The following is a 14,356-nucleotide window of genomic DNA, read 5'->3' as shown; positions in this document are numbered from 1 at the left end:
ATCTTCTCTCTGCAGAGAGGCTGGTGGGTTTGAACTGCCAATCTTCTGGTTAGCAGTCAAATGCCTTAGGCACTATGCCACCAGAGCTCCTTGACAAATATATCCATGAATGTAGTAGAGCATATGGGGGCAAAGTTATAAAATCTTTTAGCCATCACCAAACACCTTGAGGGAATGAGTCATTGGGCATGGGGGTTCAGAACCATAATATCAGGGGACATCAAGATCAATTAGCATATCATAGTCCACAAAGTCAGCATTCTACATTCTACTTTGGTAAGTAGTGATTGGGGTCTTAAAAGCTTGTGAGTGGGAACTATCGGTCTGTACCTGCCCAAAGCAAAAAGAGTGAAAATCAAAGATGCGAGGAAACAATTAGCCCAAAGAACTAATGGACCAAGTGAGCGTCCTAGCCTCCATGACCCTGAGACCAAAAGAACTAGTTGGTAACTCGGCTACCACTGCTGACTGCTCTGAAAAGGATCACAATAGGAGGTCCTGGATAGAGTTAGAGAAAAATGTGGAACAAAACTCAAAATGATAAAAAAGACCAGGCTTACTGGTCAGATGAAGTCTAGTGGAACACTCTAGACACCCTTCAAGCCAGAAACTGAACTCAACTCCCACTGCTCAACTTTCAGTCAAATGATAGATGGGCCTATAAGGTGAAAAGTAATACCAGGATAGTATGCACTCAACCATGTGAGAACAAGAGGGCAACATATGCCCAGGGATAGAGCTAAGAGGTGGAAGAGGACAGGAACAAAGGACCAAGGGAAGGAGTGGGCACAGGGGCGGAAGTGTGAAGACTACTGTCACAAAACGTAGTATGTATGGATTGTTGAATGGAAAACCAGTTAGCTCTGTAAACTTTTATCTAAATCACAATTAAAAAAAAAAAGTGACAGCAACAAAAATATGTTTGATAGGATCTTCCTTCTCCCTGCCTTTGCCATGTAGCAGTCTTAGAATGCCAATTTATAGCAAAACAAATACGTTCTTTAGAATACTTGTATTTTGGGACTCAAATGTATCAAAGATCCTGGAGACGGCACAGGCCTGGGCAATGTTTCCTTCTGTCATACTAAGCGTGCCAAGAGCCAGAGCTGACTCAATGGCAACTAACAACAACAACTTGTCTTTTATGCAAATACAGAATTATGTTCACTTTAGAGATATATTCCACTTTTTGCCCCCCACCCTTTAAGGAATAATGATTGTCTTTATGTCAAAGCCAACCAGTGTGGGGAGAAGAGCTCCTTCCAGGAGACAGAGGCTACGGATCCTCATAACCCAGGCAGCCTCTTACAGCCCAACTTACCGAAGTCGGGAGGAAGTTGGTGATCTTGCTTTAGGATGACATGGAGATAAAGCCCTTCTGATGCCAGATGGAAGATGAAAGGGTACGTTTTCTCTTTCTCTCTCTCTTTTATAGCCCTACATTCAGAGAAACACAGTCATTAGATTTTTCCACGAGTGAGGCAACCACAATGACAGTGTTCTGCAGTGGAACTGTAAACTATTTCATGCCTTTTTGGGAAATTTAAAAACTTTACCACATATACTCAGTCCAATCCAACACAAAAGGCTCTTGTTAGCTTAAAACTGAAATTATAACTGAATTAACACATGACACTAATAAGTTTCTGAATGTGTGATTTGAGTTATATTGTGAAAATTTTACATTTACACTTTTAGAGAAGACCTGTAAGTTGTGTGTAAAATGACTTGGAGCAAAACCTCTCATACTCTGGTTCACCCACAAAAACATTAAAATGAACAGTTACAATGAACAGTCTTGTCATTTCTTCCCCACTTTTTAATTAAAAGCAAGTCTTTCTCTTTTTCATTCTTAAATCTTTTCTTTCTTTCTTTCTACCCATGGAACATACCATAGCTCAGCCTTTTTTTTTTTTTAATTTGTATGTCCTCTATAGTAGACATTAATCCACTTTTCTCTTTATGATGATATTATAGAAACATATCCTTCCTCACCTAGTGTCCTCTTGCTTTTGAAGGAAATTCAGATTCAAGGTAAGGAGTTTTAGCTATTTTTACTCTTCTTTAGCAGACAAAGCATCAGACTTCTTTTGACTGCCAACTAGGAATTTAGCTACAGAGATGACACTTTCCGTAGGTTGAAATGGGCGAAAGAGAACCCATTTGTTCTGATATTTAGAACTCACATTTCTAAAGTCAAGTTAAAACAAAACAAAGCAACAACCACAACAAAAAAAACACAAGTAACTTCACAGGGCAAAAGAGACTGTGATGGTTCATGTTACATGTCCGTTTGGCTAGGTCATGAGTCTCAGTATTATGTAATTATTCTCCATTTTGTAATCAGCCAAACAGTTGAAAGGGAAGTTTATTTGGGCGTGTGGCCTGCATCCAATATATATGGAGGTTCTGGCAAACTCTTTCTTGATCCTGTATTTCAACTCACCACCATCTGACCTCTGGTTCTTGGGCTGTGAGCCAGCTGCTGTCTGACTGGCCAATTTTGGGTTTATCAGTCCCTGCAACCAAGTGAGTTAGGAGAAACTCCAGCCTAAGTCCTGATTCATGGATTTGGGACTTGCCAGCAGCCACAATGGTGTGAGCTGTTTCCTTGAAATCTCTTTCGCTCTCTACACGCTTCACTGCTTTTGCTCATCTAGAGAACTTAGCCTAGGACAGAGGCTAATCCCAAGTACCTGCAACTTTCCTACAATGTTTCTTTAAAATATGAGATGGGAATGGATGCTTGCTGGAGGCATCTGTGTGAACACCTAAGTCAGCCCTTCATTCTGTGGGGCCCTTGCAGTAAATCAGACTATATGAGTGCAACTGAATGGGCAGAATATTATCCAGCCAGGCAAGGAATAAGCTGGCAGTGTAACTTCTCTTCTTTTCCAACCAGCTCAAACATCAACTCCTCTATTCATTCCCTTCCCTTTTGTTCCCATCAGTAGCCCTCTAATTGCCTCTCCCCATTTGCCTTCATAGCGTCCTAGGGATGGCAGCATGCTAGGGATGGGTATTTGCTGTTAGCTGCCACTGAATCGATTCCTGCTCCTAGTGACCCTATGTGTGCAGAGAACCATGCTCCATAGGGTGTCCAACATCACGTCACTTCAGAAGAAGAATGCCAGCCCTGTTTTCTGAAGTGCCTCTGGATGGGTTCGGAAGCCCAACTGTTTGGCTAGTAGCTATGCATTTAATTGTTTGTGCTAAATGTCAAATAGTATTTGATATCTTCCTGGAATTTCTAAGTAGAACAAAGAATGGGTCAGGAATGGGCTTCATAAAGCGTGTGTCAACTCTACAGCATATCCAGCTGCATGACAACCCTTTGGGCCCACAAGGCAGGAGGTGGAGCCTTAGAGGGCAGCTGCAGCCACCATATGGGGCCCTCTTGGCAGGTGCACAGGACAGCAATTATGCCCCTGGCAGATCAGTCCCCAAGGTGGAATGCTCAGGGCTATCCCCAAGGGAGGGCCAGGGGTAAGCACTTTGTTTTCTTCCTCCAAACATTTGACAGACCTAGGAGAAATCTGAATGGGAAAATAAATCAGGCAACACAGTCTGTGACTTGTGGGGCTGGGGGAAGAATTTGTATCTTTGTGGTTGGATAACATGGGGATTAGGAAAGGAATCTATATATAAAGTAGGTCATCCTCACATAGTCTTCTTTTTATTAAATAGTCATTGAGCCAGTTACTTTCCTCTCCAAAAATTGTGGCTCGGTGCCATCAAGTCGGGTCTGACTCAGAGTGACTTTATGAATAACAGAACAAAATGCTGCCTGGTTCTGTGCCATACCCACAATCACTGCTGTGGTTCAGCCTGTTGTTGCAGTCACTGTGTCAATACAAAATTCACCTCCATTGAATCACCCAGGGCCAACGAGCAATCAGGGAGGAGTGGCTTGGAAACATGCTCAACATGTGAGATAAATGCCCCATTCTCAATAGGCTCCCTGGACCCAGAAGAACTCTCATGCTGGTTTACTCTTGACATGGTTTTTCACATTTGCAGAGAACACCCTCCAAGGTAGGTAGATTTTTTAATCCTCTTAGTTGTTTTAAAGTTCCTTTTATGGGTCTCGGTATCCAACTACATTTTTGGGTGCCACATGCGTACAGGGTACTTATGCAAACCTGAGTTAGCAGCCAGCACTCTGTATAATAACCTTTCCTTACGGCATTTTTCACAAGATTGAGGGGAGTACATGCGGCAGTCTGCCCATGTCAATGGTCCACGTTTTCTGGGGCTTGCCCAACCTCGATAAGCGGTTAAGGCACCCTGGGTGTTGCTGCTGAGACAGACTACCCAGAGAAAATCTCGGGTCTTAGAGAGTCCTCAAACTCAAAAATAGCACAGTGTACCCCAGTAGGAGAAAGACTTAAATTTTACAATTAGAGGTGAGATTTAGAAAACATATCCCTATCCCAGCATAGACAATATGCTGACAGACACTCCAAGGCAGTTTTGTCCAACAGAACCTTCTATGATGATGGAAATGTTTTAAATCTTATGCTGTCCAATATAGGAGCCACTAGGCAGATTGAAGGAGCTCTGGTAGCATAGTGCCTAAGGCACTTGACTGCTAACCAGAAGGCTGTAGGTTCAAACCCACCAGCCACGCCTCGGAAGGAAGGTTGGGCAATCTACTTCCATAATGTTACTGCCTTGGCAACCCAAGGAGGGGTCGCTACGAATCAGGGCCAACTCAGTGGCACATAACAATACTCAGATTGAAGGAGCCATGGTGGCACAGAGGTTAAGAATGCAGTTTCTAACTAAAAGATTGGGAGTTCAAACCCACCCCGCCACTCTGAGAGAGAAAGCCCTGGCAATCTGCTCCTGTAAAGATTACAGCCTACAAATCCCTGGAGAGAAGTTCAACCCTGTCATATAGGGTCACTGTGAGTCATAATTGACTTGAAGACACATTACACCACAATAAGCTAGATTTGGCTATTTGAACTTAGATTTAAGTTCAATAAAATTAAAAGTTCAATTTATCAGTCTCACTAAACATATTTGAAGTTCTCAATAGTAGCAAATGGAATTTAGAACTAAAGGAATTAAAACTTAAATAATTATAATTCAGTTCATCAGTCTCACTAGCCATATTTCAAGTATTCAATAGTCACATGTTGGTTAATGATTACTGAATTGCACGCTCAGCTCTAGAATGCTTTCTCCTCTTGGAGCTCCTAGAGTCATTTTCTGGCAGTAGATATTTGTTTAATACTTGCCTGTAAAGATGTGAAAAGAAGGCCAATAGCCCAAATACAGAAAGAGCAAGGCATAAAAAAAGAAACCGTGTGAGAACATGGAGGCTTTGGATCACATGAAAACAAATCCTTCTCATACTGCTGGCCAAGTGTCAGCTCTTGTCCTTCCTTCAGAGAGTGTTAATTTTTGTTTTTATCCATAAGAAATTTTTCCTTTTGTAAATGCTCTTCTTCTCTCTCCATTAACTACTCAACAGTTTGGTGTCAGAGCTATTCTGCTTAACCATAGGTCTTGTGTACAGCTAGGATACTAAAGCACCATGGTGCTAATGAATTAAAACAGCACAGACAACAAAGGAAGTTTCACCTTTGGCTTACAGGGCTGGAGGTCTGACTCAATCATGAATTAAACACTGATTCTTTAAAGCCTGAAGGGGCTTGAAAGAAAACTGCCTGTAGGCAAAACTATCAAGCTTTCACAACCCTGGAATTATCCTCAAAAGTCTAAGCAAAATCCTTTTATGTGTCCATCAGATTTATGAATTTGAATTGCTCTGGAAAGTTAAGATTTTAAAAAACTGTTGCAGCCATTCATTAAAGGAGTCATACTATTATCGTGGGAGAGAGGCAGTAAGATCTTCCAGCTAAATGGTGAATCCTTTAGAGCACAATGTCTGAAGACCAGAGAACAATATTCATGTCTTCCAGCAGATACAAAATAAGCATACAAGGTAAAACATTGAAGAAGAAAGATGCCAGGAAATACACAAATTACCTCATTACATTTATAGCATGGTGAAAACTAGCATTAGCTTAGCCACCTTGCTGGTAATAGTAAGTATAAATTACATTCTTCACTTTCAAACTTCTCATTTATAATACAGTCCAACAGCCTTTCAAGAATTAGTTACTTAGCAAATAACTAAAAAAAAAATAAAAAACAAAAAATACCTCCCTGCCACTGAGTCGATTCTGACTCCTAGCCACCCCCACTGAGTTTCCAAGATGGTAAATCTTTACGGAAGTAGATTGCCCAGTCTTCCTTTCCTGGATCCCACCAACTTGGTTAGCAGTCAAATGCCTCAGGCACTGCGTCACCAGAGATCCTTAGCAAATAAGTAGTGTTTTTTTGAAAAACTGTATTTAAGATATGGGCCTTGATAGGGATTGGCTAAGAAGATAAATATTCTTTATCTTCCTTTTTAGTGAGCCACATTTAGAAAAATAATAGCCAGTTTTTGAACATGATAGAATAAAAATGTTGAGGCACTAGTCAAGGCCCACTTCTCCTCCAAAGGTCACTTAGGTTTCTTAATCTCAAAAAAGAAAAAAAAAAAAAAGGTATTCTGGCATTGCATCTATTTGAACGGAAGTTCTGGCAGGGTAGGTCAGTCTCTCACACATGCCTGAACAAAGAACTGTTTTCATCTTCAAATTCTACTTTTTGTTGGAAGTAAAATCCACCAGTGGAAAGGAAGTATGAGCACTACTGCCCAAACAGGCAGATTCATGTTGGTGATAGGTGGGTGCGTATCCACTCTGCACAGAAACACCTGCTCCCAACGGCTACTCACCACTGTGCCATGAATGGTCCTCCTGCGTGCAGAGCCCTCAGGTGCGGTGACAAAGAGTTTTGGTCGCTCCATCGGATTTCTAGAGTGTGCAGTTTTGTAGGGCATGATGTTGATGGGGCTGCAAGATGCTGAACGAGGACAAATGGGGATAACTAGGGTGCAGGTGATTGTTTTAAACACAAGAGTGCCAGAGGAGCAATTGGAGGAAAGCCAAAAGCAGGTTCAGGAAAAGGAGCAAAGTAGAAACAGAGAGAAAAGTAGGAAGAAGATGTTATTGTCTAAAGGTACCCAGAACCACCATACTCAACTCTCATCATGGTTGTATGAGCTTATGATGTGTCCAGAAGGGAGGCATGTTCAAACAAAAAGGCTGGAATATACTATTAGCTGTTTGGCTATTGAAAAACTAATTAGACAAGGAGATGTAATCCAGTAGTAATGAGAGCAGACAGTGGCCTTATATTCTTTTCAACTGATGGTTCTGGTAAAATGCTGTATTAATGGTATAAGAAACTTTTTATGTAAGTTCTGTAATCAGATTTTTTCCTAATTAGCTTTAAGAGAGAATAAAAGGTGGAAAGAGGGGAAGCAAGCAAGAAGGTAAGCAAGACACGTGACAACTGTTCCAGGAGAAAAGTTCCAAAGCCAGTGGGAAAACAGCAACTGCATTTTGCACAATGTTCAATGATCAAGTCTCACCAGGTGTGAAGACTTGTTACAAGGATAATGTATAATTTTCAGGGGAAAAAAAATGTCTGCAAATGTTTCATCGATGCACGTTTCTTGTTTCATAAGCAGCAGCAATAGAACATTTGGGGAGATAAATTACAATGCTTTTAAATGGTAAATAGAACAAAGTATTAGAATTCAAGAAAAAAGAGGTTGACTTATGAACACCTTATATAGTTGTAATCAAAATAGAATATTTTCTAAATTTTTAAAAACCATATGGTTTCTCATCATCCACCTTCAAAAAACACTGTCATTAATCAAGTTACTCTGAGTAACAACAGGTTTAAATAAAGCCATGTAACTAACACAGCATATGTATCACAAGTGTGGGTAGTGAAATTCTAAGGTTCAATTTCCAATCTCATCCAGAAATCTTGTTTTCTAGCAAAAAATAAGACAACTGAACATGACTACTGAGGAGAAGACTAAGTATTTGGACCATGTTATAAAATGACTTTACCCAACTCTAGCCAGGGTACTAACTTTTAAAGAGAATGCTATACCAGCTGAATGTAATAGTACTAATAAATTAAAAACTAAAAAGTTCATAAGACAAGTCTGGTGTATTCTTAATTTCAGAATTATAGAAGTTTAGAAAAGTATTTGTTATTTAGGTTTTACACTGTAGACAGAAACAGATCAGATTTCATCTTTATTAATGTACTTCTCTCTTTAAATGCCGTACAATCATCTTCTGGTTATAACTGAACACTTAAGGCAGTGAAAAACATCAGACAGTGCACTCTCTTTTCCCATGATAGAAAAACAGAATTCTGTTTCTTCAGGATAAGACTAAAATACTTTGCATTCCCTCAGTTTTCCTTTTAAGAATATGTGTCTTAAGAATTGATATAAAATTTTCCTTTCGACCTTATTGGTGAAGGAAGGATGGTTTGTATTGTGAGGATGGATTTCTTTTCCTCTAGTGGAAAGAATAATTTCAGGGTGTATTGATGGAGCATTTCCTGAAGACCATTCTGGATGTGAGCCAATCCCATTATGCCTTCTGCTTCATCCTTTATTGTAGTCCTGAGGACGAAGACATCCTTATACTCACTCTACTGCTGCCTATGCAAAAATCCTCAAATTTAATTGTTCAATGATGACTTTCTGGCTAAAATAAACAATATAAACTCCTTCTAAGGTATTACATTTCATGGACTTTATTGCTGTTCTGAACAGTCAACTCCTATTAAAAGGCTGCAACCTTTAAATCCATTATTCTAAAAGTCTGTCCTTCTGAAGAAGTAAGAGCAATATATAGTGTTTCTTTCTTTCCCAGAGTACTCCCCATACCTTAGTCTCATGGAAATATCTTTGAGAAAGTCAAACGAACAGTCTCTCTATTCTCTCCTATTTTTGGTAGCAAGATTTCATATTGAAAATCATTTGAGATTTTCAATATGAAATAATGGGTGCAAAAGAAAGAAAATGTAGTTCAAGTGTTTGGAGTACAGTATACAGAACACAAAAATTGCATAGTAAAATAAATAGGCTAGTATTTATTGAGTGCCTAATATGTACAGGTACTATTCTAAACATTTTACATGCATTATCTCATTTAATCCTAAAGTTAATAATCACGTGTATTTTAAAGGTTCCAGGAAAAAAGGGAAGTGGGCACGAGAAGTCAATTCAAAGCAGTTATAAGCAACGGGATGTATGAGGCTTTAATTTCTAGTTCTCAACTGCTCTACTGCTAGCTCGAGGAGTCTGCAATCACTGAACAGCCCTAGAGGGTAAGGATGATGTTTAATGTGCTAATATAACCCAGGCTCCAGATGTAGGTCACCCTCTTGACAATGGCAACTGAGAATAAGATCAAGTTATGGTACAACACCAAATGGGAAGAGAAGAAAGAATAATCAAGGAGGGTAGATGGAAAAATAAAGGAGACGGAAAAAGTACGTTTGATAAGATAACTAGAAAAGATGTTTACATATATAATTCCAAACAGATTTTTTTTAAAATTGAAGAGTTTTGGTTCATTAAACATAAGATGTTTTAATGCAGTAAGTAACAAAGACCTATGAAATGTTTTAATGAAACAGGCAACTCAAATAAAGAATGTAGACTGAGCCACACTAAAATGAATTATAGATGTGTATTGATTTGTGAAAAGGACAATGAAGAGCTGCAAAGTACAGAAGAGCCAGTGAGCAGACAAAAAGCACCCTGACTGAGCAAAACAATGAAGAAAGAAGGTAGGAAAATGCACAAATAGAATGGGTGGAAATGAGGAAATGGTGTTGGAAAAGACTAGAGAAAGAGTGAAAGAATTGACAAAAGTTAGTGACGACAGAAAAGGAGAGAAAGATAATTTTCTTGCTACATACAAAGCAATCTTTCAGCACACAACAACATACAATGTGGAGATTCAGAAGCATGGCAGCCATAAAATACATGGATCGTATGGAATAGGACTGAAAAGCAACTTTGAAGGTTCTTCACTTAGCCAGGCATGAAGAAAAATATTCTTTTTTTAAAATTGCATTTTTTTTGTTTCATTATAGTTTCAGACTTACAGAAAAGTTACAAGAATAGTACAAAGAATTCCAAGATACCCTCATCCAGATACTCCAAATGTTAACATTTTACTGTACCTGCTTAATTTTGTGTGTGTACACTCCCATGAAGAAAAATATTCTTGACTTGTATAAAAGGACCCAATTTGTGGGCATAAAAAACAAACAATTTTGAAATAAGTTGTGCTTTTCCTCCAGAAAAGTCTCAGATGCAGTAAGTGGCAGCTCTAATGATAGGAGAGTTACTTTTTACAAAACGTGTAGCACTGTGCTCTGGTTAGTTCACTGCACAATTGGACAGGAGCATGACCCAGGGTGCTGAAGATGGAGGGGTAAGCAAATTGTGGGTCTAGTCCACTGATTTTCCAAGTGGCTCTGGGGTAAGTCACTTATCTTCACTGTACTCGGTTTCCACAAGTAGGCGGTGGGGTACCCTACACTCGCTTTCCTGACTGTGTCCCAGGGGTATTGGGAGAATCAGAGTTAATACTCATTAGTTCATAGGCTATTGAATATAAAAGACACCATAAAACCCCAAGAATTATTATTTACAGATAGGGCTAATGAAGATGAGGAGGTTTGGAGAAGCAAAGCATTTTTAAAAGGAACTTTATAAAGGGGGCATAAAGTTTATCAACTTTAGGAATATGAAGGCTGGTAGGCTAGTCACATAGGTATACCAAGTATGCTCAAAGATGTTTAGGGAAACCTGAATCAACTCACCACCAGAGAGATGTTACCAAAACTCTAGTATGTATCTTTTTTTCCAACTAGATTATGGACTCTGCAATAACATCTCATTAAATTAACTGGCTCATTAAGGCATGTTTTGCATTTGTAAATGTAGAGGCATTACAGTTAACTGTAATAACCAGTACTTGGCGTGTTTTACATATTTTCAAAGAATGCAACAAATAAGACTATAATCAGCCTTCTCCACCACTCTTAGCCTTTTGCAAGAGTATTATTCCTAGATTACATATAGAAGATGAGCACAGGGAGGATAAGTAGCTAGTCCAGGGCCACATTAAGAAACTTTATGTTTAAATAATAAGCTTGTGCTTTGATTTTATTCTCAAGTTCATGTATTAGTATTAAATATTCAATTATTTCTACCTTTGATCATCTGCTCAGATGCAGAGGCAGAAAGAAAAGCAGGTAAATGATACTGTTTTGCAGTAACGTTATGAACAGATAGAAGCATCTGAAGCCCTCCGATCAAAGGGAGGGCCCTCCTTGGTCTGCCTGGCGTCTGGTGTCCAGATAAGATGTTAAGACATAGACTAGGAAACAGCGCCAGGAGCATGAAACCAACACCAAAAGACACATTTCCAACACCATTGCACCCACAGAAGAGAGCAGCACACGCTAGGAGAAGCTGAAATGTGATTAGATGATTATTGGCTGTTGAGAAATGCTTCAAAAGGAGGACTTTACCTCACCAGGGAAGTTCCCATTGACAGTTTTACCTGCATCTCCAGACAAGGCAGCTGTGCTTTTACTTCTGGCCAGGAACGAATGTGTGGGCGTCAGGAGTCTGTTAACAACGCTGCTCTCCCACGGACTGAGCTGCAGGCGGCGAGCTAAACGTCACCACATAAGCAAGATGTTAGACGTGTTCTTTCCAGGGGCAAGAGAGTGCAGAACATCACACCTATCACTTCCATATGTGGGGCCCAGGAGAGAGACCAGGCTCTCCAGGGAAGACAGCTGGCAGTGAGTTGGGGCAATAGGACCTCTGCCCAAAGTGGGCAGCTAATCCATACCACTATTATTGCCTTTCTTAAAGATGTTAAGTTTGTGGCAAGCTCTGCATTAGTTTCACAGACTGAGGTTTTTCTAACCACCTTCTTGAGTAGTCAACAGATAATAAGACAGAAATATCATTCTGACTATAGGTCTGATGTGTATCATTGCTACCCCAGATTATACCTATCCAATGCTCATCAGGATAGGCAGAGGCCTGGTGGCACAGACCTCAGCCAGAGGGCTTCCTATGTACCTTGAGTAATAAATACCAAGAGAAGTTCTGACAGATTAATGGGAGACTATATTTATATAGAAGATAGAAAAGGTCCCCATTAAATGACTTGGGCAATTAGGGGGAGAAATTAGATACAATAAAATGAAAACAGAGTCAAGCAAAATTAGGTATAGGATGTCCTTTTTGGCTTTTCCATTCAGCAAGCCAGGATCTTTCAGGTCCCTCGTTGGCAACAGCATAAAAAGTTTGGCTGAGGCTAAGGTGAAGGAGGAAGCAAGATAAAATTAATCAGAAAAGCCAAAATCCAATGTAAACATAACCTTGGAGATTACTAGTGGCTATTCGAAGAATCTAGAAAACAAATTTTAAAAAATGCAATTAAGTATGGGTTCAAATTATATCATGGGTGGGCAAGATCACTATTCAGCAAGGCATGTTAATTATAAATTAATCACTTAGCTTTTAATGTTAGCTTCCAGTGATAGCCCATGCAAATAGAGAGGCTGTTTTCCAAAAATATCAGGGGAGCAAAGTGATCACACTCCCAAGTCACTTACAGAAGTGTTAACAATGGTCTAAACCTGACTACTGACTTTTGTTCTTCACCATCAACACTAATGCAAAGGCCCTTATCTCTGGGTCAAGTGTTCTTTTAACAATCTTCCATATGTCACATTTTAAAGGAATGACATTTAAATTCTAGGAAATTAAGTTTCAGTTAATAAAAGTCATATAAAGCTAAATAATATCAAAGAAAATAGTGGCTCCAATTTGGAAGGAAGTAACCAATTCCAGTATCTTAATCATCTGACTTTATCTATTTATATAACTTATCTGACTTTAAGAGAGTGGTTATTTGGATCAAGACTCTGGTCAATATAAGAATTAGCAAATCATTTATTAGATTTTCTGTTTTAGGAGAGTCTTCATGATGAAATTAAATCTTATTTGACATTAAAATATGAAGAAAATGCTCTGTTATAAAAAGTAAGTAACAGTTATATAGTTGGTAGAGCCTACCATGGAATAGCTGCTGCTATAAACTGTGACATGGCAATGTAACTCTGTGTGAGTGTGGGTACCTGCATGTGTGTATATGACAGCCTAAAGTTATGATACATTCACAGAATGAAACATCAATGGAGAAAAGATTGATGGAAAATCTTCAACAGAAGTAGTTTTTCAGTCGAAGAGAAAGATAAAAAGAGATGAACATTTCCTTTTCTTAGCTTAAAACTGCAGAGATGCTTATTACAAAGACAAGACTCTTATTTTCCATTAAGAGTTTCAATTACTGTATTTCTGTGAGTCTTCTAGGCATCAAAGAATTTGCCTCCAATGAAGATCACTAAGAATCTACTTTAACTTGTTTAAATATACCCAAAGAGATTTGCTGTATACCTGCCAACACTGTAAATGAATGGTGTTGCAAGGAGAAACATTTCTACCACATTTATAACTATGCCCTGACCAACACAGAGACAGATCTCTTCCATAAGATAACTTTTTAGGAAAGATTAGTAAAGGAGAGTTAGTTTATTGCTTTTTCACCTAGAAGGACTAGATATTTTAGATCATAAGCTCCCAAAAAGATATTTTCATGGAATTGTTCTGCACCGATCTTAATTAAGCACTTAAAAATTAGATATTGACAATTCCCATAATGAACCTTCTAGAGCAGAGGAGACAAACTCAAAGGCTTAGAGGGGCAGGCAGGTTAATACAAATAAGCAACCTGGGCTAAACAAACCTTATGTCTATCCCAATTACCACATTCCTCCTATAAACAGGAAGCCAGTATTCAGTCCTAGATAATGAGTGTGATGCAGAAATGCAGGCAAGTGTTACCATATCCAAATTTTTCATAGAAGTGGGAAATCCAAATGTTATATGAAATTTTCCATCTTTTAAATGTTTGTGATTGTTGTTGTTGTTGTTATGTGCCACTGAGTCAGACCTGACTCATAGTGACCCCTCCTTGGGTTGCCGAGGCAGTATCACTACGGAAATAGATTGCCCAACCTTCTTTCCGAGAAGTGGCTGGTGGGTTTGAACCACCAGTCTTCTGGTTAGCAGTCAAGTGCCTTAGGCACTATTCTACCAAAGCAAAAGTGAAAAACACTGGCACTAGTGGTCAGAATTCAACTTGAGTTCTACCACTGTGTGCTCTACTATAGATGCTAGGAAAACATATAGTGACTAATTTTAAACAAAAGGTAGGCAACTTCATTCATTCTGTTTTTTCCTCCCCAAAGTGCCCTATTAACTCTTCTATGAGAAAAAAGATGGTTAAACAGGTAGCTTAAGAATGCTACA

General features: G+C 39.1%; 1 protein-coding gene across 1 annotated transcript in view; it reads right to left on the bottom strand.

Annotated features, from left to right (window-relative positions):
• The window catches only part of MAP7 (microtubule associated protein 7), a 205,856-nt gene that overhangs the window by 21,619 nt on the left and 169,881 nt on the right, over positions 1-14,356 (bottom strand). The window contains exons 7-9 of the mRNA XM_007946315.2: positions 11,526-11,639; positions 6,800-6,927; positions 1,322-1,437 (exon numbers count right to left, since the gene is read on the bottom strand). Of these exons, the coding sequence (XP_007944506.2) occupies positions 1,322-1,437; positions 6,800-6,927; positions 11,526-11,639 (358 nt within the window). The remainder of the gene's footprint in view (positions 1-1,321; positions 1,438-6,799; positions 6,928-11,525; positions 11,640-14,356) is intronic.

The sequence above is a fragment of the Orycteropus afer genome, unplaced genomic scaffold (assembly GCF_000298275.1).
Source record: "Orycteropus afer afer isolate SDZICR_OR568_19922 unplaced genomic scaffold, OryAfe1.0 scaffold00155, whole genome shotgun sequence".
Taxonomy (NCBI): Eukaryota; Metazoa; Chordata; class Mammalia; order Tubulidentata; family Orycteropodidae; genus Orycteropus; species Orycteropus afer.
The sequence above is the reverse complement of the archived record's forward strand: the minus strand, read 5'-3'. Positions and strand labels throughout refer to the sequence as shown.